At 37.5% G+C, this 24,599-nt stretch overlaps 4 protein-coding genes and 1 long non-coding RNA gene across 6 annotated transcripts; 3 read left to right on the plus strand and 2 right to left on the minus strand.

The window, feature by feature from the left end:
• Positions 1 to 3,297: 3,297 nt before the first annotated feature.
• On the minus strand, positions 3,298 to 5,619 carry LOC112193039 (pentatricopeptide repeat-containing protein At2g36240). Its single transcript, XM_024333049.2, has one exon. The coding sequence runs from the start codon at positions 5,580 to 5,582 to the stop codon at positions 4,143 to 4,145; it is 1,440 nt and encodes a 479-aa protein (XP_024188817.1). The 5' UTR covers positions 5,583 to 5,619; the 3' UTR covers positions 3,298 to 4,142.
• Positions 5,586 to 9,230, plus strand: LOC112193040 (1-(5-phosphoribosyl)-5-[(5-phosphoribosylamino)methylideneamino] imidazole-4-carboxamide isomerase, chloroplastic). Of its 2 annotated transcripts, none has more exons than XM_024333051.2 (8): positions 5,586 to 5,836; positions 5,925 to 5,986; positions 6,079 to 6,286; positions 6,737 to 6,822; positions 6,931 to 7,032; positions 7,391 to 7,524; positions 8,323 to 8,371; positions 8,838 to 8,975. In XM_024333051.2, the coding sequence occupies exons 1-8, from the start codon at positions 5,719 to 5,721 to the stop codon at positions 8,838 to 8,840; spliced, it is 762 nt and encodes a 253-aa protein (XP_024188819.1). In that variant the 5' UTR covers positions 5,586 to 5,718; the 3' UTR covers positions 8,841 to 8,975. The 2 variants fall into 2 exon arrangements, with proteins under 2 accessions (XP_024188819.1, XP_024188818.1); XM_024333050.2 differs by having other exon boundaries at positions 5,599 to 5,836; positions 8,807 to 9,230.
• Positions 9,231 to 10,085: 855 nt separating this feature from the next.
• Positions 10,086 to 13,370, plus strand: LOC112193922 (heme-binding-like protein At3g10130, chloroplastic). Its single transcript, XM_024334185.2, has 8 exons — positions 10,086 to 10,375; positions 10,468 to 10,554; positions 10,663 to 10,733; positions 10,838 to 10,939; positions 11,082 to 11,186; positions 11,313 to 11,448; positions 12,729 to 12,838; positions 12,959 to 13,370. Exons 1-8 carry the CDS (start codon positions 10,171 to 10,173, stop codon positions 13,031 to 13,033), a joined length of 891 nt encoding a protein of 296 aa, XP_024189953.1. The 5' UTR covers positions 10,086 to 10,170; the 3' UTR covers positions 13,034 to 13,370.
• A 1,887-nt stretch (positions 13,371 to 15,257) lies between these two features.
• LOC112193923 lies at positions 15,258 to 16,096 on the minus strand. The gene has a single exon (XM_024334187.2). It carries the CDS (start codon positions 16,079 to 16,081, stop codon positions 15,437 to 15,439), a length of 645 nt encoding a protein of 214 aa, XP_024189955.1. The 5' UTR covers positions 16,082 to 16,096; the 3' UTR covers positions 15,258 to 15,436.
• Positions 16,097 to 22,189: 6,093 nt separating this feature from the next.
• LOC121052045 lies at positions 22,190 to 22,956 on the plus strand. Its single transcript, XR_005807843.1, has 2 exons — positions 22,190 to 22,498; positions 22,677 to 22,956. It is a non-coding gene; the product is annotated as an uncharacterized LOC121052045 (long non-coding RNA).
• The last annotated feature ends 1,643 nt before the right edge of the window (positions 22,957 to 24,599 follow it).

Below are 24,599 nucleotides of genomic sequence, written 5' to 3' on the forward strand. Positions count from 1 at the left end.
AAAATGAGTTTTAACCATTTTGTTTACAGCTTCATGTCTCCAGCTTTCAGCCTCTAATATAGACCCTAACACATGCCTTTCTTGCAATCAAGTCCTCAAAGAAAATCATGATTGAGCACGATAACTGAAAATGTCCACATATTTATCCATCAACCAACCTATTATATGTAGCAAGATCAGGTATAAATCCCCTATCAAGCATCTCATCCACCACCACTTTCACCGATTCTTTTTCCCTTCTCTTGAATACCCAACCACCAAAATAAGCCATGCCGTCTAGCTCCAAGCCTTTACTCAAAGACAACAACCTAAGGTTATCAGCTTCCTCAGTTCTCCCCAAATTGCAAAGATCTTGAAGGAGGCAATTAAAAATCACAATATCTGGAACCAAACCCTCTTCAAGCATCCTTTCCATCACTTCCAAAGGTTCATCGATCCTCGCTGACCTCCTCAAACCCTCAACCAAAGTGTTACGAGCAATCAATAAGCTCGGAACATTTCTTGTCCTCCACAGCTCGTCCACCACCTCCAACGCTCTACCCGAATTTCTTTTCCTACAAAGCACTTCAACAAGACCATAATAATCATACAATCTAGCTAGGCGACACATTGATTGATTTCAAAGACCTTGTGTGGGTTGTGTCCCTTCTGGCTTGCTTCGCAAGTCAACACACAGTACGTCCAGTTTCGCTCCTGGCTTTAATTACTTGCATGGGAGCGAGAAAAAACAAAAGGTAAAAACCACTAGCGGTCACTCCAGAGTTGCCAGACTGAAAAAAAATAGGGTACGTCGTTGGATAATGACGTGCTTCAATGAGGTTGTCTGAAAAAAAAACCATTACTAAACCAACACCTCACACGTACGGCCAAAAAAGCTTATGATTCTCAGTTTCTCACGAAATTAAAATTTGTGACACGAAATTTGAGAGCTAGATTATGACATTTTAACATCTTTTCAAAGCAACAAAAATGATTACAAATCTATTCGATCTCTTTTATCGAATGAGCTTAAAACAACATATCACGGATATTGAGAAAAAAGACGCACACATCATCTATTAAATTGTAAGATACTTAACAAGATACAAATAACTTAATATGATACTAAATCTATTTATGGGTACATTTAGAAACAGAGCTGCTATCCAAAGTGTCTAGCTAGCTAGTTGTACAATCAGTTGGCTGGAAGGAGACAGTCTTGTTATCTAGGTCATATCCTACCAAGTAGTTTATCTGTGCCCAATTGCCATAGATTCCAACACCGCTACTTGGGGAGAATGCTAAGCAAACAGTCTCATCATCCATCCTAATAAAAGTGTTGGTAGATTTTAGCTTCACATCTGCACCATTAAAATGGAGAGTGACATTGGGGCCAGGAAGAATATCATATTTAGTCAAGAAACAAAGTCCAGAACCAGTCGGATCTTGCTTCACCTCCAGATATCGATCTTTAAGTGCCTCTCTAATTGCTGATTTGAACCTGTCATAAAGCAACTCCGGTAAGTACGTTAAGGTAGTCCCTGAGTCTATGATCATGTTACCCTTAACGGCCTTGGCATCTGCATCAAGTGTGATATTGTCTCCAACACTAATGCCTTGAAGCTCAAGGTAATAAAAGGTCTGAGTGGCGCTATCACCTGTCGAAAGCAAAGGGGTGGTGACCACTTCAGGACCTGATGAAGTATTAAGTCGACCAAAATACATCTTGCTTGAGGAGATTGGATTAGAGTTATTAGACAGGAAAGACATTGTAGGATTAGGAACCAAGCAATAAGAGAAATATTTCCCGCCAACCAAATAAGCCCCTATTTGGGAGATAAACGACACAGCTCCGCGGCCTAGTCCAACAATTCCTGACTCGATCCCACTGAACACTCCTCCATTATGGTGTCCGCAACCAAATATAGTGTTGGGAATGGATGTGGAATCCAAAGTAACAGTGTCCAGGGATAGATTTCCAGTGGTATGAGACCCGTCACCATATGAATATTGATAGTCACAAGAGCTTGAATTACTGGAACAAGAGGCGGCTCCGCTTAGCAGATGACATTCGTTGGACATACAAGAGAGCTCTCTATAAGTTGATGAAGAAGCTGGATCGAAGAGAGGAGGGTTTTGCTCGAAACATTCCCTGCATGGCATGCATTGTGTCCATATAAGATCGCTTCCGGTGTCAACAATTCCAATGAAAGTTCTTGGTGGTGTACCTATTGATATGTTCACTAGGTACTCTCCTTGGCTATAGATTAGATGATCAGGCGATTCATCTTCTGATGAGATGAAACGGTTGATGCGATCACGTGAACGTCGCAAGGCATTGCTTACTCGTTGCCATTTAGTTAACGACGAATTGTATAAGGGAGAAGATGGCGTGTCACGATGGATCATGTTGAGGCTAATTACATCGCCATGGTGAGGGGCATTATCTTGTGCGTGAGAGATAACTAAGAGAGAGATAATAACAATCGAAGTTGCAATGGTGGAAAGCGAATGATATGGCGTCGCCATAAGAACTAATGGAGAAGATTATAGGACAGTAATATAGACTGGTGAAGCGATCGAGGAACTCTGGTATAGGACAATGAAGGGATTGTGGCCTATTTACAGGAGAAGGAAGGTCGGATAATCTTGGGAATCAAGAAACCAGAAGCCCTTCTTTTGGTGTGAAGTCTGAACCAGCTAAAGCCTTGCCTTTTCCATTAGTCTCAAGATATATATTGAAATCTTTCAAATTTTCCTATTTTGAAAGATTTTTCTATACCTTCTTCCTGTTTCTTGATTCGGATTTACGTTTCCTTTTTCAAGTGTTGTTCTGATTTCTGATTTTGCTTTCCCGTTTACTATTGCCTAGGCCGATTAGGTGATCAGCTGTGTAGCTGTAAATAACAAATTACCACTAATTACACTTTTTATCCAATATTTACCATTAACAGGCCTTTTTTTTATATTTCCCTTGCGGTACTGTTCATGAGATCGATGTAATTGTTCAATAAAAAGTCAAACCCGTTTATTCACGATGGCGGTGCATAGAGTTGGAGAATTGTTATCTAATAACGTCGACAAGATTGCATCAGCTTATTCGTCTGGCACTTCGGAAGGAGCAAGAATATCAAATTTGGCTACTCAAATTAATTAGAAACATTATTTAATTTTACAAATCCATTTACAAGCAGGGACGGAGCTAGCTATGTCAATTAGAGGTATCGCAGCAACCCCCTGGCCTGGTGTCAATAGTCGGTGCATCTCCTTTTTTTAAACATGAAATTTTTATTGTACTATATAAAAACTCTCACAAAGAAAGGAAATTATACTATCGATAACGCTATAATATTTGAATGAATTGTGAATACAAATTTTAGTCTTTCTATATATCTTAACCTTCTATGCTTATCCCCTCAACAAAATACAACCACAAAAATCCCCCCAAAATAAAAAAAAAATAGAGGTTCCTTGGAGCCTTAGGAAATATTTTTGAAAGTAACTATCTCCAAGAAGCCACAGTATCAGAAGCGAGAGCCTCATTGAGCATAAAATTAGCTCAAACGGCCATGTCACCAATAGCTCTTCTTCCACAAGTGTCTAGAGCTTCCATTGCTTGCTTTCTCACATCAGAAGGGATCTTATCGTTCTCGACAGCACCACCAGGCCTATAAGTGGTGGTGGTGTCTTGAAGACTTGAACCTTTGAGGCAAAGGCCGGGAAAAGGGCTTCATTTAGACCCCTGTGGCCACCGTAACCAATCTTGCTGTGTTAATGAAATTGTAGAATCATATGTCCGGCGCCTAGACATTGTTTTAGGTTCATCAAGTTATCGAATAGATGATGAAGTATTGCCATCCCCATTGTGGAAGCTCCAAATAGACTTTCATCATGCAGCATTCTAAAAGCTCCATTATAAGCAAAGACTGAGCCATACTCATTTCAACTTGGTTTGGCTGATTGATCGTCTCCAAATCCCACCACACCAGAAGACATGCTGTTAAAATGATAAATTACAGTATAAAAAAGGAGTGTAACCATTTTGTTTACAGTTTCATGTCTCCAGCTTTCAACCTCTGATATACACCCTAACATGCCATTTTTGCAATAAAGTCCTCAGAGAAAATCATGATTGAGCAAAATAACTGGAAGTGTCCACATATTCATCCATCAACCAACCTATTATATGTAGCAAGATCAGGTATAAATCCCATGTCCAGCATCTCATCCACCACCACTTTCACCTCCTTCTTTTTCCCTTTTCTTGAATACCCAGACACCAAAATGGTATACGCCATGCCGTCCAGCTCCAAGCCTTTACTCGAAGACAACAACCTAAGGTTATCAGCTTCCTCAGTTCTCCCCAAATTGCAAAGATCTTGAAGGAGGCAATTAAAAGTCACAATATCTGGAACCATACCCTCTTCAAGCATCCTTTCCATCACTTCTAAAGCTTCATCAATCTTCGCTGACCTCCTCAAACCCTCAACCAAAGTGGTACAAGCAATCAAGCTCGGAACATTTCCCGTCCTCCACAGCTCATCCACAACCTCCAACGCTCTCCCCGAATTTCTTTCCCCACAAAGCACTTCAACAAGGCCATAGTAATCATACAATCTAGGCAACACTCCTTTCCTCGAGAAATCAATCAACAGCTCACACGCCTCCTCAACCCGACCTTCTCTACAAAGTCCATCAACCAAAATCTCACAAGTCACACTCGAAAACTTGCACCCAAAGTCAATCATCTCATAAGCCATCTCAATCCCATCCTCAAACTTCCTCTCCCTAAAGAATCCCTTAATCAAAGTATTGAAACTAACCACATTGGGACTACACCCCTTCTCCCTCATCTCCTTAAACAACTCCAAAGCCAACCCGAATTGCGAATTTCGACAATAACTACTAATCAAAATATTGAAAGTAAACACATCACCCCTTACTCTATCCCTCCCCATCTTCTCATAAAACCCCAAAGCCTTATCATGTGCCCCACATTTCACAAACCCATTAATCACAATGTTATAAACCACAACACTAGGCTTCCCATCAATCAATTTCCTCATGGAATCAAAAGCACTAACAGCATCGCCCAATCTCCCTACTCTACAATAAGCACTAATCGCAAATTTGAAAATGGGTTCTGTTCTTGGGCAAGAGAAAATACCATCGGAACAAGGGCATGGGTTCGAAACCATGAAACCGATGAGATGGCCCAGCTCGGCGAAGCGGTCGGTGGTTGCGAGAGTGCAGACCATCCATTCGAAAGTGGAGTGGTCGTGGCGGAAGGAGTCGACGGAGGAGGCCCAGTTGAAGACGTGGAAGTCGAAATGGGTGAAGGTGGGGTGGTGGTGGAGCTTGGACTTGAGGAAATGGAGAAGGGTTTTGGGGGAGAGAGGTGGGTTTTTGATGTGGGTTTTGATGAAGGTGAGGAGGTGGGTGTGGTTTGAGGTGTGGGAGAGAGTGAGGATTGGGGAAGGTGGTGGTGATGGGTGTTGTCGGGGTTTTGGGAGAGATGGGTTTGGGATTGGAGAGAGCTGTGGGAGTGTTGGAGGCTTTTGCTCCAGTAAAGGTATCAGCTTTGGTTTTCGGAACCTCCTCATATCACCAACAATGGCTTCTGTCTTGGTTTAGCCATGGCTGGTTTTAAAGGGAAGAGCTGTTTTGACCAAAATGCCCCGACTTTGTGATATAAAAGAAGACGTGAAGGGAAAAAGAAAACCCCAATTTTGAAGCAGAATGAGAGTTGAGAGCCTCGGTTCTACTTTGGGTTCTGAGTTCGGTACAGTTTTTCACAGCAGCTCTTCGATTTTCGGTACGAAGAAGATTGATGGGTATAGGCGATCTGCAACGTTCAGTAAGTTTCTGCTTCCGTTTTTGGTCTGTAGCTCTTTGTATGCAGTAATGACATGGAACCCATTTTTGTTGTTGTTGTTTGGTTATAGGGTTTAGGCGAGTACCCATAAGCTGTGCTGTTCGTTTCCGACCCTGCATTGATATACACAAGGTATTGGAGATTCAAAGTTCAAATCTTTGGGGACTTGACTCTGTTGTGTATTGTTGCATTTCTGTGATTGTGTTGTGGGTTTTTGTTGATAGGGGAAAGTGAAACAGATTGTTGGGTCGACGCTTTCGGATTCGAAGGAAGATGGGCCTGCGCTGGTTACCAATTTCGAGTCGGATAAGTCGGCTGGGGAGTATGCAAAGATGTATAAGGAAGATGGGCTTCCAGGTGGCCATGTGATAATGCTGGGAGCAGACCCTTTGAGTAGAGCTGCGGCCATTGAAGCTCTGCATGCCTATCCTGGTTGGTCTTTAGCTGCCTTCTTGTTATTGTGATTCTTTTGCTCTTTTATACATTTTAAATCGATTCTCCCCTGATTCCATTGATGTGATAATAAGCAGAGATAGTGGTTCTTTTTGGACCGTTCTATTAGGTTCAGTAAAATGTTACCTAGTGCAGTGCAAATATACTTTTATCTTTGGTTGGTAGTAACATGGCTGGATACAATAGTTGAATCAGATGAAAGATTGTAACTTGTATTTATGAGGATTGTGAGGTTTAGGGAAACTCTGATATCAAAGAGATGCTAACTTTTGCAAAAGGATCAGCTTTCTCAATATTTACTGCATATACTGAGATTAGTAAGAACCTTGGGAGTATGCTATTTCACTTTGTTCTCTATGGGTTGATGATATGTTTAAAACTTACAGATTTTCCTCTGCTGAACTTGCTGCGAGGACTGGTATAATCTAGGTGGTTTGCAAGTAGGAGGTGGGATCAATTCAGATAATTCTTTGCAGTACATAGAAGAAGGGGCTAGCCATGTCATTGTCACTTCTGTGAGTTTTGCTTTTCTCCTCTTTTTAAATTGAAAAACCATGTATTCTTGTTTAGAACAATTGATATCAGGAAAACATTTTCTTAAACTTGTCTTGTTTTTCTTGCAGTATGTATTTAATAATGGGCAAATGGACCTTGAAAGGCTTAAAGATCTTGTTCGTGTTGTTGGAAAAGAAAGGCTTGTTTTAGACCTTAGCTGCAGAAAGAGGGTATCAAGTCAATCCAGAATTATACCTCCTATGTCCTTCATTTGTTCACTTTCTTTACGTGGCTAAGCAGTCTTATTGGACTATGTGTTCTTGAGCAGTTTTATTATTGCCTTTGAAATATTAGTTGTTTACAACTCAGATTGTATCGTTGATGCTAGAGCAGAGTGAATGAGGTTTTGCATATATTATCAAAACTATTGTATTACCCTTCTTGAGTGTTTTTCAAGTCCCTTGTTTAATAAGCTTTTACGATTTAGCCTAATGTGCATTGTCACACATTCGCCTGCTCATTAATTTATACGTTCATGTCCCTCTTTTATGCGTTGGCCTTAATATGCATCTGGTCTTTCATGTCCAGGAAGGTAAATATGCAATTGTCACCGATAGATGGCAAAAGTTCAGTGATGTATATCTTGACAAGAAAATATTAGACTTCCTTGCCAAGTATGCAGACGAGTTTCTGGTACATGGTGTCGATGTTGAAGGGAAAAAGTAAGTCATATTTATTGCCATAGATGTTTCATTACCACAATACATACACTCATATAAGCGCGGCAGAAATGCATGTATTTAAATAAATGCTCATGAAAACCATTTCCTTGTGAGGCTTTTTTATGTTGTCTGGTTCCTTGTATGTTCACACTTCTTTTGCTGTTATCAAGAAAACATTGTTTACCAATAAATTAGAATAGTTCAGGAAATTTGATGGATTCCCAAATTATAAATTACTACTGATTTTTACTTTTTATCAAGCAAAGAGTTGGTTCAATTAGACTAATATGCATATTTGTGTATATAGTTATGGTTTTTGATTGTTCTTTCATTTCTAAAGGGTTGAATTTAAAGAAGGTACACTTTTAGGTCAGCTTAATTTGTAATTTCAGATTTACTTAAGTGCTAGCCCTAAATGTTTACAATGGCCATGGGGATTGCATCAAGCGATTTCCAGATTGTGTAATGCTTTGTGCAGTTGAGTTGAATACTGCTAGAGGCTGACATTCTGTATCTTAAAATGTTGACTGATATGAATAGCCTGCTTGGGGTGAAAGCATACATATCATCCTGCCTGATGTTGATCCAGACAAAATATTAGTTATAAACCTAAACATATGATTGTCAAGAACTTCGGCCACTTTGTAGCTCAGTATTAAAATTTCCTGTTGTAGGAAGTTTACAACCATATAATTTGGCACAAGTAGCCCCCCAACCTGACAATTGAAATTTAGAACATAAAATTTAATTTGCTCCTTAATTGTCAAGATTATCTCATTTTTGCTTTTGTTTATGCAGACTGGGGATTGATGAAGAGCTTGTGGAGTTGCTTGGCAAACATTCTCCGGTTGGTAACCTATTGTGACACATTTATCATTGCTCCACAATTAATTTTCCTATGTATCTCCACATCTATCTAGATAACCATTGAAAGTTTTATGTTCCACCAAACACAGAATAAAATGAGTTGAAACCATGCATGCTTCGTAACCAGAAAACTCAAAAAATTGTATTTTGTCATCCAAACGATTTGTATACTAAGTTGCTAATGAACGCTGATTAAAATGGGAGAATTGCCGGGCAGATGACCACACCGTAGGGAAAAGCCCTCAAATCTAAATAATTCTCTTTGAGCCAAAATGTGCGAAGCACTACTGTTATAGTAGAACTGTTGCCCTGGCCCCTGGCCCTTGGGTGTCAACATTTATAAATTGTTGCTTTATGCTATTATAGTATTATTACATGTGTAAATTATTGATGTGCAATGTGATTTTGATGCCAGATTCCTGTAACTTATGCTGGTGGTGTCACAGTAATGGCTGATTTGGAGAGGATAAAAGTGGCAGGGCTAGGACATGTGGATGTTTCCGTCGGCAGCGCTTTGGATGTTTTCGGGGGCAACTTGCCGTACGAAGAAGTCGTTGCTTGGCATACTCAGCAGGAAGCACTGACTGTTTAGTATCACCCTATGATATGTTGGTGTGCAAGCCTGTGCTGTATCTAATATCTAGTTGGATTGTGGCTTATATATCTTGAAATGCCAAGGGGAGTTCAGTTGTCCGTAACTTTGAATAAGAGGTCTTGTTGTACCCTATGAATAAAAGTAGTAATTTTTGGGGAATTAAGTTGAATTGAAAACTTGCAACAGCTAATGTGTGAAACTGAGTTTGGAAAAGCCTGATTGAGATGCTGTTTTGCCCCTCCCACGTTTCGAAGCACCCTCTCAAGGGGGCGGGTTTGATTTAATGATTTGCTACTGCATTACAAATTTATTATTTATTTATTTATTTATTTTTGTTGAACCATTGCACACGCTAAAATAATGGGTTTGGATTTTCAGACATGTTTTTGTCTTTTGGATATATAGATCCAAAGTTCAAATTGTTTCAGAACTATGTTTTCGATACAAATCCAAAGTTCGAATTGTTTCACTGATTAGACGCCAACAGAGAAGCAATTAACTATTAGCAAAATGCACCCCATGATTTTATGTTTTGTGTCTCTAAAATAATCACAATTGACAAAGATAAATGTAGTCCCTCATGATTGATTACTAGATGAATTGGACATGCTTCAATTCATAGCTAGATGAATTGGACACACTTCAATTTATAGCCAATTTCTTAGCATCCTTGGGAGATATCCAACAGTTCAATGAACCACGATATACGTAGGAGACGTTGTACGCTTATTATAATCTCACATAACCTACGCAACTCAATGACCGAGAATATGTGAATATGCTTAGTTTCCTCTAATATTTCACATTTAGTGCGTATTCAACTAATTGTAATGCCTGCAAAAAAAAAAAAAAAAAAAACTATTGGCTTCGATAGTATTGTAGCTGGTTAGATTACTAAAAACACGTCTAAAACAAAAACAACATGACTTGATAAACTTGTTTTGTAAATCATGTAAATCAGGTGTAAAAAGAGTACTATCCTGCAAATTGGTGCAAACTCAGGGTCAGACCTGCAAACTTCCTGGGCAAGTATCGAAAATACCAACAATTAAGGGGGCGAATCTGATAGTCAAAAGAAAATTCCCGGGAAAATCATAACCACACTCCACGAGTGATTCTCAAAACTCCCAAAACCCTCGTCTTTCTCTCTGCAACTCAAAATTCAAAAACCCAAAACCAGAAAAATGCTTCTTCACCAAGCTCCAATGTTCACCTGTACTACTCCCCTCACACGAAACCCTAACCGACTCACCGCCACAACCTCCATGGCCGCCGACCGCGCCGCAGCACCTTCTCCGCCGCAGCGAAGAAGGACCATGTCCGCTCTCGAAGCCCGAATCTCCCTCGTCGCCGCTCTCGCCGCCCAAGCCTCCACCGTCTCGCAGCGACGTAAATGTTCAAATCCATTTTTCCTTGATTTTCAGGTTTAATTCGTTCCGATTTGGTTTTAACATTTGGTGATTTGTTTCTTGTTGTTGCAGTTTTGCTCGATTTGGCCGCCGAGACGGCCAAGTACGTCTTCCCCAAGCAGTTCGAGGCTCGGACTCTCGAGGAAGCTCTCATGTCAGGTATTGTTTACGGTTGATTCCGATTCCCGCTACTTTTGCTGTTAGTGATAGTGTTATGTGTTTTTGTTTGCATTTTTTTGAAATTTAGTTGTGCTTATTTTTCTTCAGTTCCGGACCTGGAAACGGTGAAGTTCAAAGTGTTGAGTAGGAGAGACCAGTATGAGATTAGAGAAGTTGAGGTACTAATCGTACTATTGAAAGTTCACTGTTTTGAATTTTTTTTGGCTATGTTTAGGTTTTTTGTGATTATTCAATTCAGTTGTTGTGATTTGTGTGAAATCAGCCTTACTTTATAGCAGAGGTGACAATGCCTGGAAAGAGTGGTTTTGATTTTAATGGTGCTTCGCAATCGTTCAATGTCTTAGCTGAATACCTGTTTGGTAAGGTACTCTGAAATTTCTTCCCTTTTACTTTTGAGGATTTCTCTGTTCTCCTAATGATTTAGTATATAAGGTTTTGTCTTAATGAATCAATTGATACCGATTTGTTTTTCATTCAACTGTTACCTTGTCCTTCTGCTTCTCCAGAATACCACAAGGGAGAAAATGGAGATGACCACACCGGTTTTTACACGTAAAGCTCAATCTGATGGAGAGAAAATGGAAATGACAACTCCAGTGATAACAAAGAGGGTACATTCTTCTCCATGCTTCCTATGTTAGTATTTAGTACTATCTGCAGACTGCAGTTGATTTTATGCTTTTATGAGCAATCTCCTTCCTTTTATCGTGACCTATTTTAACTATAATGTGTAATAGGTGGAAAATGAAGATAAGTGGCAGATGTCCTTTGTCATGCCCTCAAAATACGGTGCCAATTTGCCATTGCCTAAAGATCCATCTGTAAAGGTCAAAGAGGTTCCAAAGAAATTAGTTGCAGTTGTTGCCTTTTCTGGTCAGTCCTCTCCTTAACGGATTGGCTATATGCATAAATTTGAGTTTGTTGCAGATTATACATGATTGCGTTTGTAATTAAATACTTATCTGGGTATTCATACAAGTAATTTGAGCGTAAGCAAATTTGCATGAAGTTTTTTGCTTTTGTACTTTGAATTTAGATAGATAACACAATTGCATGAAACACTATCACATAATTGTAGCATTAATTGGAAAGAGATAGTTTGTGATTTGATAAGTCTAGAATTGTCAACTGCTTCTTGACAAAGGTTTTGGTATATGGGGCATTTTATTTTACACCCAAATTTGATTACACCTATTAGATTAAACCCATCTATAATTTTTTTTAACATACACCCAAATTTGTTGATTAAGTTGATTACATAAATAAATTCTCATTAAGTGACATAGAAAATAAAACATGTTTTTGTCAAAAATTTCTTAATATGCTACAAGCTCTAAACAAATACACTTGATGAACTAGATCATTGATTGAAGCTCTGGTAATCAATACCTAGATCGAGGTTTATATCTGATTTTTTCTATTTTGTGGTCTGTTTTTTCTATATAAAAGGTATGTTATATTTTTCATATAAACACTTGAATGGAAAGCAAACATAGGTTAATAACATATTATACAGTTGTTCTATTTGTAAGGTGTGTACTAAAAAGGTACCTGATCATTAGAATACTTTTTTTTTTCTTCTAGATAATTTGATTTCAGGTATGTATCTAACATATAGGAGGCTTTGTTTTTGGTTTATACATTCGATTACAGCCTAAATGTTAATGGGTTTCGTATAACATCTTTGTATTAGAATTTATCATTATTTTCTGTATCATACCTCTTTGTTAGGTTTTCTATTATATTATACCTATGATTGTATAAACAAAAATGTTACACCTATGATTGTGGTATATATCATTGTGTATCAATCTCTATTAAGCTTGAACGTTTCTATTATTTAAGCCCTACCTGCATATACATATTTAGTAGGTATATTAGACATGTATTATTTGAGAGAATGTAAAAGGGCAAATTAGATATACATGAAAATAAGGAAAAATATTGATTATATATAGGCCTATAATTTATATGGAAGGTTTTCTTTTTATTTATTTTTTATTTTATTTTTATGAATCACTCTATATAGAAGGTTTATCAATGTGATTTGGGTGTAAACTAAAACAAAAGTATGTATGGGTTTTTTCTAATAGAAGGTTGAATTTTTGGGTTTATATCTAATTTTCTCTTGGTGGATTCTTGATGTAAATCAGGTTTTGTCACTGATGAGGAAATTAAGCAACGGGAATCCAAGTTAAGGGAAGCTTTGAAAGATGATAGACAGTTCCAAGTGAAGCAGGGCACTTCAGTGGAAGTTGCACAGGTGAGTTCATTAACCCAATCATTTTGATGGAAAGTGATAGAATAGTCTATTTTAGGGATTGATGTACACACAGTATTCTTGAATTCTTAGTTACATCTTTCCCCTTTAATGTGATTGCAGTATAACCCACCATTTACGCTTCCATTTCAACGGCGTAATGAGATCAGTCTGGAAGTTGAAAGTAAAGAGGAATAATAGTTTCTATTATCTAACAGAAAATTTACAATCTTGCGGTCTATCAACTACAACATCTCTCCTGTAAAGAAACTAAAGTCAGCTGGTTGGTTATCTCCTCAATCAAACTATGTAATATTGTACAGCATTTGAATAGTCATAGGGATTAGGAAATGCATAAAGATTATGACATACCAGTCTTATGTTTCAATGACAAGCATATGTTTGGGATGGACAGTTCCTCAATATATTCTTTACTAGCACCATATTTCTTTGGATTCTATTAAATTGTAATATGTAAAACAAGCATATTTTGCAAGAGGGCACTTGTAAATAAACGCCTGAGTTCTGTTTCATACCTTGCCATTGTCGTCCTCTTTAAGTTGTTACCTTTGGCATATTGATAGTTTTATATATACATTGTTCATACAAATGAATATCACATGAAGTTCTGTTGATTGACTTGATAAACCTGTTAACACGAAACACTGGCAGTAAATTAAATAGTATGTGAAACGTATATGTTACTGCATATACCTATGTCAGCCCATATATAAAAGTAGCCGCTACAAATAAGTGTCTAGTCTTTTCTATAGGAAGCCAAACTTACTAATGGCATCTGAATCAATCATAAGGTTTTGTAGTGGACATAATTTACATAGTGGACCTTGAATATATTACCATCCACTGAGATCCAAAGTGGATCTTATTTGCCCTCTTTTTTGTTCAAAGAAAATTACATGTCATAAATTAGAAAATTGGATTTCAATAGCACAATCATTTTCTATAAAGAAACCTAAATTATTGTGCCTTTTCCAGGACCTTTTCTTTCTATATCTTGTTTAGGAGGGGACCTATGTTGGTGTTATGGCAATGTAGTTAGGATAGTGATAGAGAAGATTTTTATTTCAGACTGTCAAATAGTAGCATACTTGGGTAGGATAACCTGGGTTAAAAGCTTGTCCATACTTACAGTATTATTGAACCAACTTGTTCTTTATACAGATCGAGTGTCCTTGTACTTTGTATTCTGATATATTATTGGAATGGCTCCCTGTACTTAATGACCAGCAGATAATTACTGAATGAAAAGTCATTTTGGCTTTCCTATAACTTATGACAAGGCAGACCATTACACTAAATACTTGTTTTGAGTTATGTTACTCAGTTACTCGATTGTAATATTTCGTAAGCTTCTGCTGTGGAGGTATTATAAATGAGCTAGGCAGTAGTTTTCTGTGTTTTGTAAATTGTATCAGGTTCTCCTTTGTTGTTAAACAACTAGTGCTGAGAAGATTTGTGTAACATGAGGCTCAGATGACTACAATCAGCCTTCTTTTAGCCTAGCCACTACCACCATTAGTGGATTTGGCCTCTAAAACTTAGTTCTAAAGATTAGTTTCTTATATTTCTTGTGAAGAGAATCGAGTGCTATTTTCTAACTGTCCTATGCAGGAAATTGGGATTTAAATAATAGGAGAAATAGTGTGAATGGATGGGATTGGCAAAGCACAGTCCTAAGCAGCAGTAATAGAGCTCTATAATTCTACTGGTGTTGGTATATGAATAACCTAAGGTATGGATCCTGAGTTTTCTTCGAGAAGATATACACACATATACTAGCAATTTTACTACAGCAAGTTGACTTGACTTACAGTACCGGTTAATCAATTACGGGAACTAGCACCATGCTCTCATAATGGGACTATGGAATCACTAGCTGCAGCACCACAAATGTAATAATTATGGACAAGAGAAATTATGTTCACAAAAATTCATTACGATTTTCTACAGTTTGGGAAAGGAAATTGGCAAAGGCAATATTTCATCAATGCATAAATTGCTTTCCTTTTGCTTTCTCTACCTTTCTGTGATATGTATTGCCACATCACACTCTCGTCATATTTGCATGCTAATTTGGTTTTTCGCCATGATATGGCAAACCGTAACATGTTATTTGTAGTCAGATGGGGACTTTCTTCTCCTCTTTAGTGTTAGATGGAAACAATATGCTGTGAAATTTCATGGCAATATATTCAAGTGTTTAACTTCCAGTTGTGAATCTTTCTCTATATAGGTGATGTTTATTTCATTTCTATGCTACTCTCGTAATAAAAACCCAGTTACCCTAATTGGGGCTTGAGAGATATGCAGAGACAGGTTTTTGATTTACTTGCAGAAGTAATTATAACAAAATAAAAAATGAGAAGATACTTATAAGCACTTCTGTTCGAGAAGAAAAAAATTAAAAGCTAATTTTTTTTTTTTTTTTTTGCAATATTATTCGTAGATACAGTGTTTATATATGCGTGTGTTACCCTACAGAAAACCATTGAAGCAGAGAGGGAAGTATATTTTCTTTTCTTTTCTTGTTTGTTTGACAGGAGAGAGCAGCATGCATGATAATTAAAGGATAGGCTATTGCTAGTTTACTTCAGGTATGCTTTCTAAAACTGGTTTCCACCCTTCACAACTACCATCGTTGTCGGAGCTGTTAGTCTTCTTATCTGTGCTTGTTTGACATTGAATTCTGGAAACCATGTCATCAACTGAAACCCCTCCCTTTCCCAACATCTCCTGCAGTTGTTTCTTGCTTATAACTAGCTTAATTCTTACAACTTTAGTTTCTTGTTGAGCTTCACCTTCAGGATCAGTTGAAAACCTCACCTTCTTCTGTGATGCCTTCTCTGACGGCAAAGGCAGAGGTACAAGATAGTACAGGCGACCACCGAGCAGCTTTGTATCTGGCCGGAGATGCTGGTACACCGGAGTCGCCTCAGATATTGCGTGGCCAGAAAACTCGGACAACACCTGGTAAACTTTTATGGATGCTCTGTACTCTAGGACTTTCCCATCTGGTTTCATTATCTTTGTAACATTTTGTTGCAAAACCAAGCAATTTCCCATTGCTCCTGTTTTATCAAAGCCTGGTGACAAAACTTTAGTTTTAAAAGTTGTGAAGGAATGAGGGTGGTGGGAATAAGAGTGGTATTTAAAGTAGATGGTTACAACCTTCCCCTCATACTTCATCAATATTACAGATATACCTTGTTTGTCTCTGGACCCCATTTGTCTGATTTTTTTTTTTCATATTTTTTATTGGGTAGCAACTAGCAAGCTAGAATGTTAGATTTCATAACTCAAGTGGGTAATTATAGCTTCTGATACACGCCTATGTTGGGTGGATGAAAAGGTTGGTGAGTGAGAAAAAGTAGTAATCAGGACACCATGTAGTTACATACAATAGGGTTACTACTAAGCAATTATTAGAGCACAAATCTGTTTTTGGCTGTAATTTAGTTGGTGTGTGAGTTGACTCACCGAGTTAAAAGACTATGAGTCAATTCAGTAGTGTATACCTTGCATCTGTGCCAAAATGGATTTTCACCAGACCACCCTATTATGCAGAACAGGGAAAGATCAGCTAAGATCCAGTAGGGCCACTATAAAGCTCAGTGTTTGACTACTGTGCGTCAGATCTGTCCTTTGGTTGACCACCTTTTGCAACGTTGGTTTTATGCTATAGCTGCCTCCAGCAGTTACTTCCAAACGTGCTTATTGAGGTCCGTAAAGTTGGAAGGCATAAAATCATAGCAACAGTTTTCCTCCTTCCATGGTGTGTGGATGCCTAAATAGTAAGGCATATTTCCTATTCTTTACCAAAAACAGGTATGTCTCAAACTTATTAATGAGTTTAAACCAGAAAGAAGGGGGAATGACCAAGTTTTTGCGTAACTTGAATGCAATCGAGTTCATTGCCCTAAGGCACTGACTGCTCTTGAAATCTAGCTTAGCTGCTTAGCAATGATTGAATTATGAGACAGGCAAGGATTTTTTTGTGAAATAGGATCCTCAGCTTATATTTTGGTACTGATAGTTCATCTTAGTACAACTTTGTTTTAAGATATAGGATTAAGAGTTTGGAGTTGAAGACTTTTCAGATGAAGATCAGTATATGTCTTTTTTGTTTTGGAATGTAGTTTCATGACCAGAAGAGAAATTATACAAACATAGCTGAGAGATCTTTATATGTGGAGAAAATGTTGTTGCAGAAGAGCGGTTATCAACTTGTTATGCATCTGGTCTGTTTTGACTTTTGAGAAGGAAAAAAAAAAAAAAGTAGTTTGAATCAAATTGTTGTTTCCTAAATGAGAATGCTGGACCTGGTAGGCTCTGCTAAAGGTTAAAGACCATGGTGTGCTGATCAGTTTCCATCCCTATCAAGATGGCTACGTGTCAGTTAGGCATTGCTCTGCCGTCCACGGCTCAGACTGGTCCATCTGAGGCGCACTCAAACTCAGTGAGGTTAACCTGCAGTTGTTGCTTTACTGCTTGAGCCAGAAGCCGAGTGAAAAAATAAAACACAAATGGTGGAGTTGTGATTTGGTGGAATAATTAGGTCATTTTTAGAAAGAATGAATTATCTAGGGAGATGATGATCATGATGAGGTAGCAATGAAAGGGATCGACACCCACTTGCGAGGTACATCGGGCATGAATCATGGCATGGGGATAAGTACTTTAGCGAGAGTTATAAAGAAAGAAAGATAGAGGAAGAAGAGGAGGGGAGGCAGTGGATTGTGTTTAGTGCTGTGTGATGTTGTCAACACGCATGCTCGAGATATGAAAATGCTGGTTATTTCTTTTTACAAGTGGGAGGTTAGAAAGTTGTACGCCCTTTCTCAGAAATTCCAGGCAAGAAACATGCAACTAGAGATGATGACTGATCTGTGACTTCTTTCTAACTGTGGCATTACGTTTCATTTACCGTGTTGCAGTACTTACGTGTTCTGAATAAAAGTCGAGAAAGTTATACAAATGATCCCGTTGACTACCTCTGAAAAATAAATTAATTGTATGGAGAAGGTGAGGCTTCAATGAGGATCATTAAAATGAAGATTAGTTAAAAACTTTCTAGTTTCTAATAAATGGTTTGAGAGATCCACTTTTCGATTACATTTCGGCAAATCAACTGTTAGATATTTAGGTATGCATGGGTCCATCATTTCTGAAAATTTTCTTTCAAATTACTAATCGTTAACCGAACTGATTAAATCAATCGACAAACCAAATCTGTCAAACCTGAACCATTCATGTTTATAAATGATAAATCACGATTATGAATGTCTTAACGATTTTCAATTTGGTTGACAAGGAGGGAGCTTAGGGATATGAAAGGACAATTTGCAAAAATGATATACTCATGAATATCTAAATATCTAACGATTGATTTGTCAAAATGTAATCGAACAATAGGTCTCTTAAACCGTTGAATAAAAAGTCTTCAACTAGTCATCTCTAGAGCCTCTCCCCAGAATGGTATCCTTTTGGGATTAAGATATCATATATCGACTTCTTTTGAGGAATTAATTTCGTATAATTTTATTGTTAATTAAAAAAAAAAAAAAGATAGTACGGACAATGTTTATAATATTTGTGAATTTTCAAGAGTAATGCATTATAAAATATTGTATTGGTGCTGGTCTAATCTTGTTTTAGTAATCATGTCGCAAAATTTTGATCATTTTACAGTTGACCCAGTCAAGTTGCTTAATGGGTTAATGGCATAATGCAATATATGTGGTTACAACTTACAAACTTGCAATGGATTTGGACAAGGCAGTTGAAAGCAGTATGTAAATTCTAGGCTATGCTCGAGGCACTTGATTATCAATATCATCACCATCCAAACGATTCCATGTTCAACATGGAGCTGCTGGAATTCATAAAAGGCAATCTCTTTCACTAAACACTCGCAGCTATTTTTCTGTTTGTTTATTTGACTAAAGGATGTGGTTGCTTTAACTAACTTTACCAAGAGCACACTTGAACTTAGAAACCAAACTGTTTGATCCATTATCATCATACCGAGGATGTAGCTGGTATAGCTTTGGGGCTTTGAGCCATTTGGGTGGGGGAATCGAGTGATGATGAGCATGCTCGGTGGTGCATTGGTATTGATCCTAGGTTAATCCCTGTGATGAAATGTGTTACATTTTTCATGCCGTCCATTGGAAACATGTTTATGTGACTAAAATTCAGGACATATATAAGACGGAAAAAATGCACGTGCATTATTCGGACTAATGGCGGAGCTACGTGAGGACCTACTGGTCTTGTGCCCCAGTCAAATTTTGGTTTCTAACTGGATATATGTGGTTCTGCATCTATATCATAGCCACCTAACTGTTATTAATTTGTTAATCGTTTTGGTCCTATGCACCTACCGACCCTTAAGTTCTTTGTCTTCGTTGTTTCTTCTTTTTTTCCTGCAAGGAAATTATTTTGCATGTTAGCTAACTAGAGTTCTGTTGCATGCATGTATTATTGATTCAATTAGCTTTGTATAATTGTGGGGAATTCTTACTTCCACAAAACTGGTTAAGAGTGTTGATGAACAAAAATAAAATGATGAACCTATTTTGTCTAATATTATAAGTTTAATGAAAGAAAAAAAAAATCTAAGTGCCCCCCAACGTAGGTTAAATTTCTGGCTCCGTCCCTTGATTCGGACATTTTATATAGTTTGTTGAAAAATTCAGTAAATTAATTTTAAAATTTGAATATACTAGTCTATATTAATTTTTGTTTCATAATATGTGTAAAATATGGGAAAATGTACAAATTGTGTATAATACCTACATAATATTTTTAAGTTCAAAAGCATGAAGTACGCAAGGTATAAAAAAACATATATATATGTGTGTGTGTGTGTGTGTGTGTGTGTATACAGGCTTGCTCTGCTAAGGAGGTCCGTTCCTTAGCTAAGAAACGGATTTCTATATTTTAATTACTTTTCGATCACGTATTCACATCTTAACCGTTCAGTTTTTATATCATAATGTTTAGATCATCTTTAGAAATTTTTAGCCAAATTGATGATCGTTAAGATGCATGTATTATTCACATTTTATATAAAAAACTACTAACAGAGTAACAGAACCATGGTACAAACAAAACGCTAAAATGCCATTAAATGATCAAATAGTTTTATTTACTTCCGGTGACTCCTAAACGTTAGAATTTTCATGATGGAATCACTGAAATGCAAAGAGATATAATTTCAATGATTGATGTCATCCTTTTAGTTCTTACCAAATGAAATTAAGGGCGGCCTTACTAAAGGGGACCGACTATATTTGAATTTAGAAAACTTTACTTAATAAATCAAACGTTATAGCTTTCTTCAAAGACAACCCTTAATTTCTTCTCTTCGGCCTCCTCCTTTAGCTAAAGAAGATAAAGACTGCTTAGTTATAAATTCAATAGATAGTGGAAGTGTCATTTCTTTACATATAGAATATACCACTAAGCACTTTCAGATGAACTTGGCAAACAATAACGGGCTCTTTCCTCTTAGAGGAAGAGAAGATTTCTATTCCAACTATTAAAAAAACCACGTTTATCAATATGATGAATGATGAAGATCATACAAAATCCCTGTCGTCTACTCAATGCTTTGAAACTTGAAGATGATATATTTTCTAGAAAGGCATGCAAACAACTACGTAATCAAGCTGAACTCTTTGCTCGATCATGACCTAGCTTTTCATTGTCATTCTCGTAGGGGTTAGCTAGGATCATTCTTATGGTGTTATTATGTCAGCCTGAAGTTTATATACACTGTACTCTTATACCTTATATTATCTGTACAATCATGCTTGCTTCAGGTCGAACAAATCGATAGGTTTCTCCCACATTTCTCTGTTCGGGCTTCTAGGGCATCATTAGTTATATGCATGCTGGAGACTGCAGTTGAATGATATAATAATAGATAGCTCGATCCTTTCATGCTGAAAGAAGAAAGATCGTTTTTGACTTGTTCACCGAATTCTTTTCCCGTTGGAAAAGTTTGTATTTTGTCTTTGGAGAACGTCCCGAAGTGGAAAAGCGACTGTATTGCTATCTCCATCAGTAGACTTTTAGATCAGAACAACAGTATTCCTTTCTCATTCTGGTTTGAATCTGATCTTAAAATTCTATAGGATTATAGATGGACGCGGACTATATAGTCTTAAAAGTACTATTGTGCTTTTCAGAATAGCTAAGCGTAAACGTAAGCGTAAGCTAGCTGATTGATTTTCCTCCAACATTCCCTCCCATCTTTTGGTGTAACTTTGAGGCTTCTAGATAAGAGTTTTGGGGACCAATACATGGTCGGCTGACCTGCATGGCATGCACACAGGATCATGACACTTGCTTCTTACTGGTTGGACGGTGCCACCCCAGTAGAAAATTTCACTGATTCGGTTGTTATTTGTTGACCCTGATGATTAGGTTAAGAGTCTCGTTACTTCATTAGTCACTCATGAAGCTCTCTATAAAGACGATTAGACTATCAAAGAACCTTAATTGTGGTCTAGCAGAACGACATGTGCCATTTACATATCTTAATAATCTGTGGGTAATTGTCGATGCGCTTGTGTGGAGAAAGTATTGGGTGAAATGATCATATTCACCAATTACATTTCAGCAAATTAGAACTCAGTACACAAAATACTTCCCTACCTTTGTTGATAGAATAGTGGGACGCACGTACATGTCAAGTGATACGGTTATCCCACTTAAGAGTTTTGCGTTAAATCTCATTTACGCTCTAGGCTAGGGTTTCGTTCTAGTAGCCTAGACTTGATCGTAGATGTTTAAACTCCCGCTTTTCCCAACATGCCAACGATAAATTATTACATTTACACTTTAATAACATTTCATATATATGAAGAATTTGAGGCAATGATCTCGATCTGTTGCGACATTTTTATGAACACAAGACGTTACTCTAGTCGGACTCGTTCCATATTTCCATTCAATCAGGATGGGGTACTCATGGTGTGGCAACCAAGTCGGCCGCCCCATTAATGTGGCTTAATTGGGTTGTTATTACAGGATTACTTAATAGTTTTCTTTTGTTCTGGAGAGTACGTACTTAATTAATCTTAATAGTTAATTGCCTCGATCAATCAGGGGAGGCACTTTGCTATGAAGAACAGGGTATGCGAGTTGAACTTTGAATTTTTATTTGTTAATGCTTCTTAACTCTAGGAATAAGGGCGGCTAGCTCTTTCCTAATGGGAGAGTTGACATTAGAAAGATCCCTAGGCTTTCCATAAGATTGGGTCAGTTTCCACATTACCTGCAGTTGGAACATGCAACTATATATGCAAAGCTTAATTATTACCTATACTAAAGCGTTATCTCCCTGTGAACAGTAAAGGCCATATTGATTTACTCTTTTGCCCCTTTTTGTTTCTTAATTACGACACTGCCATTCAACATGTTGACGGTGATAAGAGAGACCGGGAGAGATGTCTTCTGGGTCTTTAACGAGAGGAAGAGGTCTTCTACGAGATTACAGAGAGAAGAAAAGGGATGTGAGAGGTCTTTTGCGAGAGACATGCACAGAAAGAAGAATAGGGAAATTCACATCGCGAGACTGATCGGAGAGAGAAGGAGAAGAGGGAGACAAGAAGAAGAAGAAGAGGAATCTAGGTAATTGGGTATTGATCTGAAGTACCTTGCTTTTATGTGTTTTAATTTGTGTTTTTCTTCTGGGTTTTGTAGTTTGATGCTTGGTTGCATGGTTTTTGTGGTTTTGGGTTTTCGAATTGCTTTCCTTTCAAATCTTTTGGAATTGCTTTGGATTTTTGTAATTGGATTTTACTTTCAGATTGCCCGACGTAGAGAGAAGGAGAAGTGCGTCGATCAGGTCTTCCACAAGCGGAAGGAGTTTCTAGGTCTTTTACTTTTCCACTTCTACCAGAAGCCTGTACTATTATTTCTATCTTCTTCAATGATGATTGGTTTAAATTCTGGGTGATTGAAGTAAATCAGACATTGTATACTATTGATAGAGAAGTAAATTTTAGATTTTGTTTCTTTTCATGGAATTTGATGGTTTTTGGGTTTAATTCTGTGGCTGTCTCTCTACCTTTGCTTTGCCTTTGCTACTTTCAGTTTTAATTTGATATGTTCACCCAAGACATTGACATTGATTTGGGTAATTGGTCAAGTTTTGATTGCTTTGTTGTCTTTTTTATGTTGATTAGCAAAGCTTTTTCATCTTTGGTGATCTGCTGCAACGGCTTTGGGTCTGGGTTTGTGATTGAAATTATTTGCCTGTTAATTCAGAGATTGAATCAATCAGTACCTGGACTTGACATGAGCGTCAAAGTATTCATCATTAGCAAGCAAATAAACCCGCGGCATCGCGCGGGAGGAATTGTCTAGTTCATCCCAATTTGCCAATTCTTTCTTTGAGCTGTAGTTTTAGCTACCTCTTCCAGAACCGGCCGGGTCGGTTTTGAGGACGTGCAACACATGTGACCACACTACACTGTCCGAATTTCGGGGTTTTAAAAATAAGGGTCTTTCTAAATGTACCCAGTAAATATCTAAGTACACTCAGCAAACTTTGTACACCTAACAAAATTACAAAGTTTCTAGCTACACCCAGTAAATCTTCCGATTATACCATTTTCTTAATTAAACACATCAAAATCCAAACACCCATAAAAAACTCCTTTGTTCCCAACAACAAAGCTTGAAAGCTTCGGAGTCGAGCAACAAAGAGAATAAGCCCACAAAGCTTCCATTTATTCCAGTTGAAGATGAAAACAAACCTGTGTGTCAAGACCAAACTTTGAGGACGGATCCGATTGAGACAGAGGAAACTGTGTTGAGACTACTGTAGACACCAAAAATTTAATGAAAATAAATTCATTAAATAATTCGGTCAACACTCAAAATTATGACCGAACAAATTTAGTCGGCATGTGGGTCCCACAAAATGTTCACGTGACTTGTGAGTTAGCAAAATCACGCAGACTTAGAGAATGACACTTGGCAACACATGAAAGGCCCGACGGCAATAAATGAATTTGCTCCGGCTAAATCAATTGATATAAAAGCGGATCAATCAAATTAAATTAATTGATTCCGAGTCAAATCAAGTATTAAATCTCGTCTGCTGATTAGATATCAATTTATTTAAATTGATCAAGACGACAATCAGTCATCCAATTAGTTGGCTAAATTTCTTAATAGTCATAATTAAATCGGTTAACTAAAACGGATTGATTAATTGTGATATTAACGAAATACAATTAAAATCAGCCATCAAATTAATTGGTTAATTCCTTAATAGTCGTGATTAAATCAGTTAATTAAGACTGATTAATTTGATTACGTAATTAAGGAAAATACAATTAATTACGTGTCATCAAGGCATTCCAAATTGAGAGAGACGCCGACACTATAAATACCCCTTCTCAAATCAAGAGAAGGACTTCAGCCAGAAAAGAGAAGAAAATACTCTCAAAATTCCTGAAGCCTCCTAAGCTCGTGTGAAGAACCCTCAAGCTGCCAAATAGCCTGTTCATCACCAACCTCAAGCCAAAGCACTCGTCACGTGTCGACTCTCGTGACCATCTTCCAACTCAAGATCAAGCGTCAAGCCCTTGAGTGAAATTCTTCGTCGGAGATCGAATTAGAGGATTACCAAAGATTGTAACCCGCACTTGAATTAATAAAATATATTATTTTTGTACACGTGTCTGTATCTTGTTTGTTTTCAGATTTCCGTGTTTACAAC

Source organism: Rosa chinensis, chromosome 3 (genome assembly GCF_002994745.2).
Source record: "Rosa chinensis cultivar Old Blush chromosome 3, RchiOBHm-V2, whole genome shotgun sequence".
NCBI lineage: Eukaryota > Viridiplantae > Streptophyta > Magnoliopsida > Rosales > Rosaceae > Rosa > Rosa chinensis.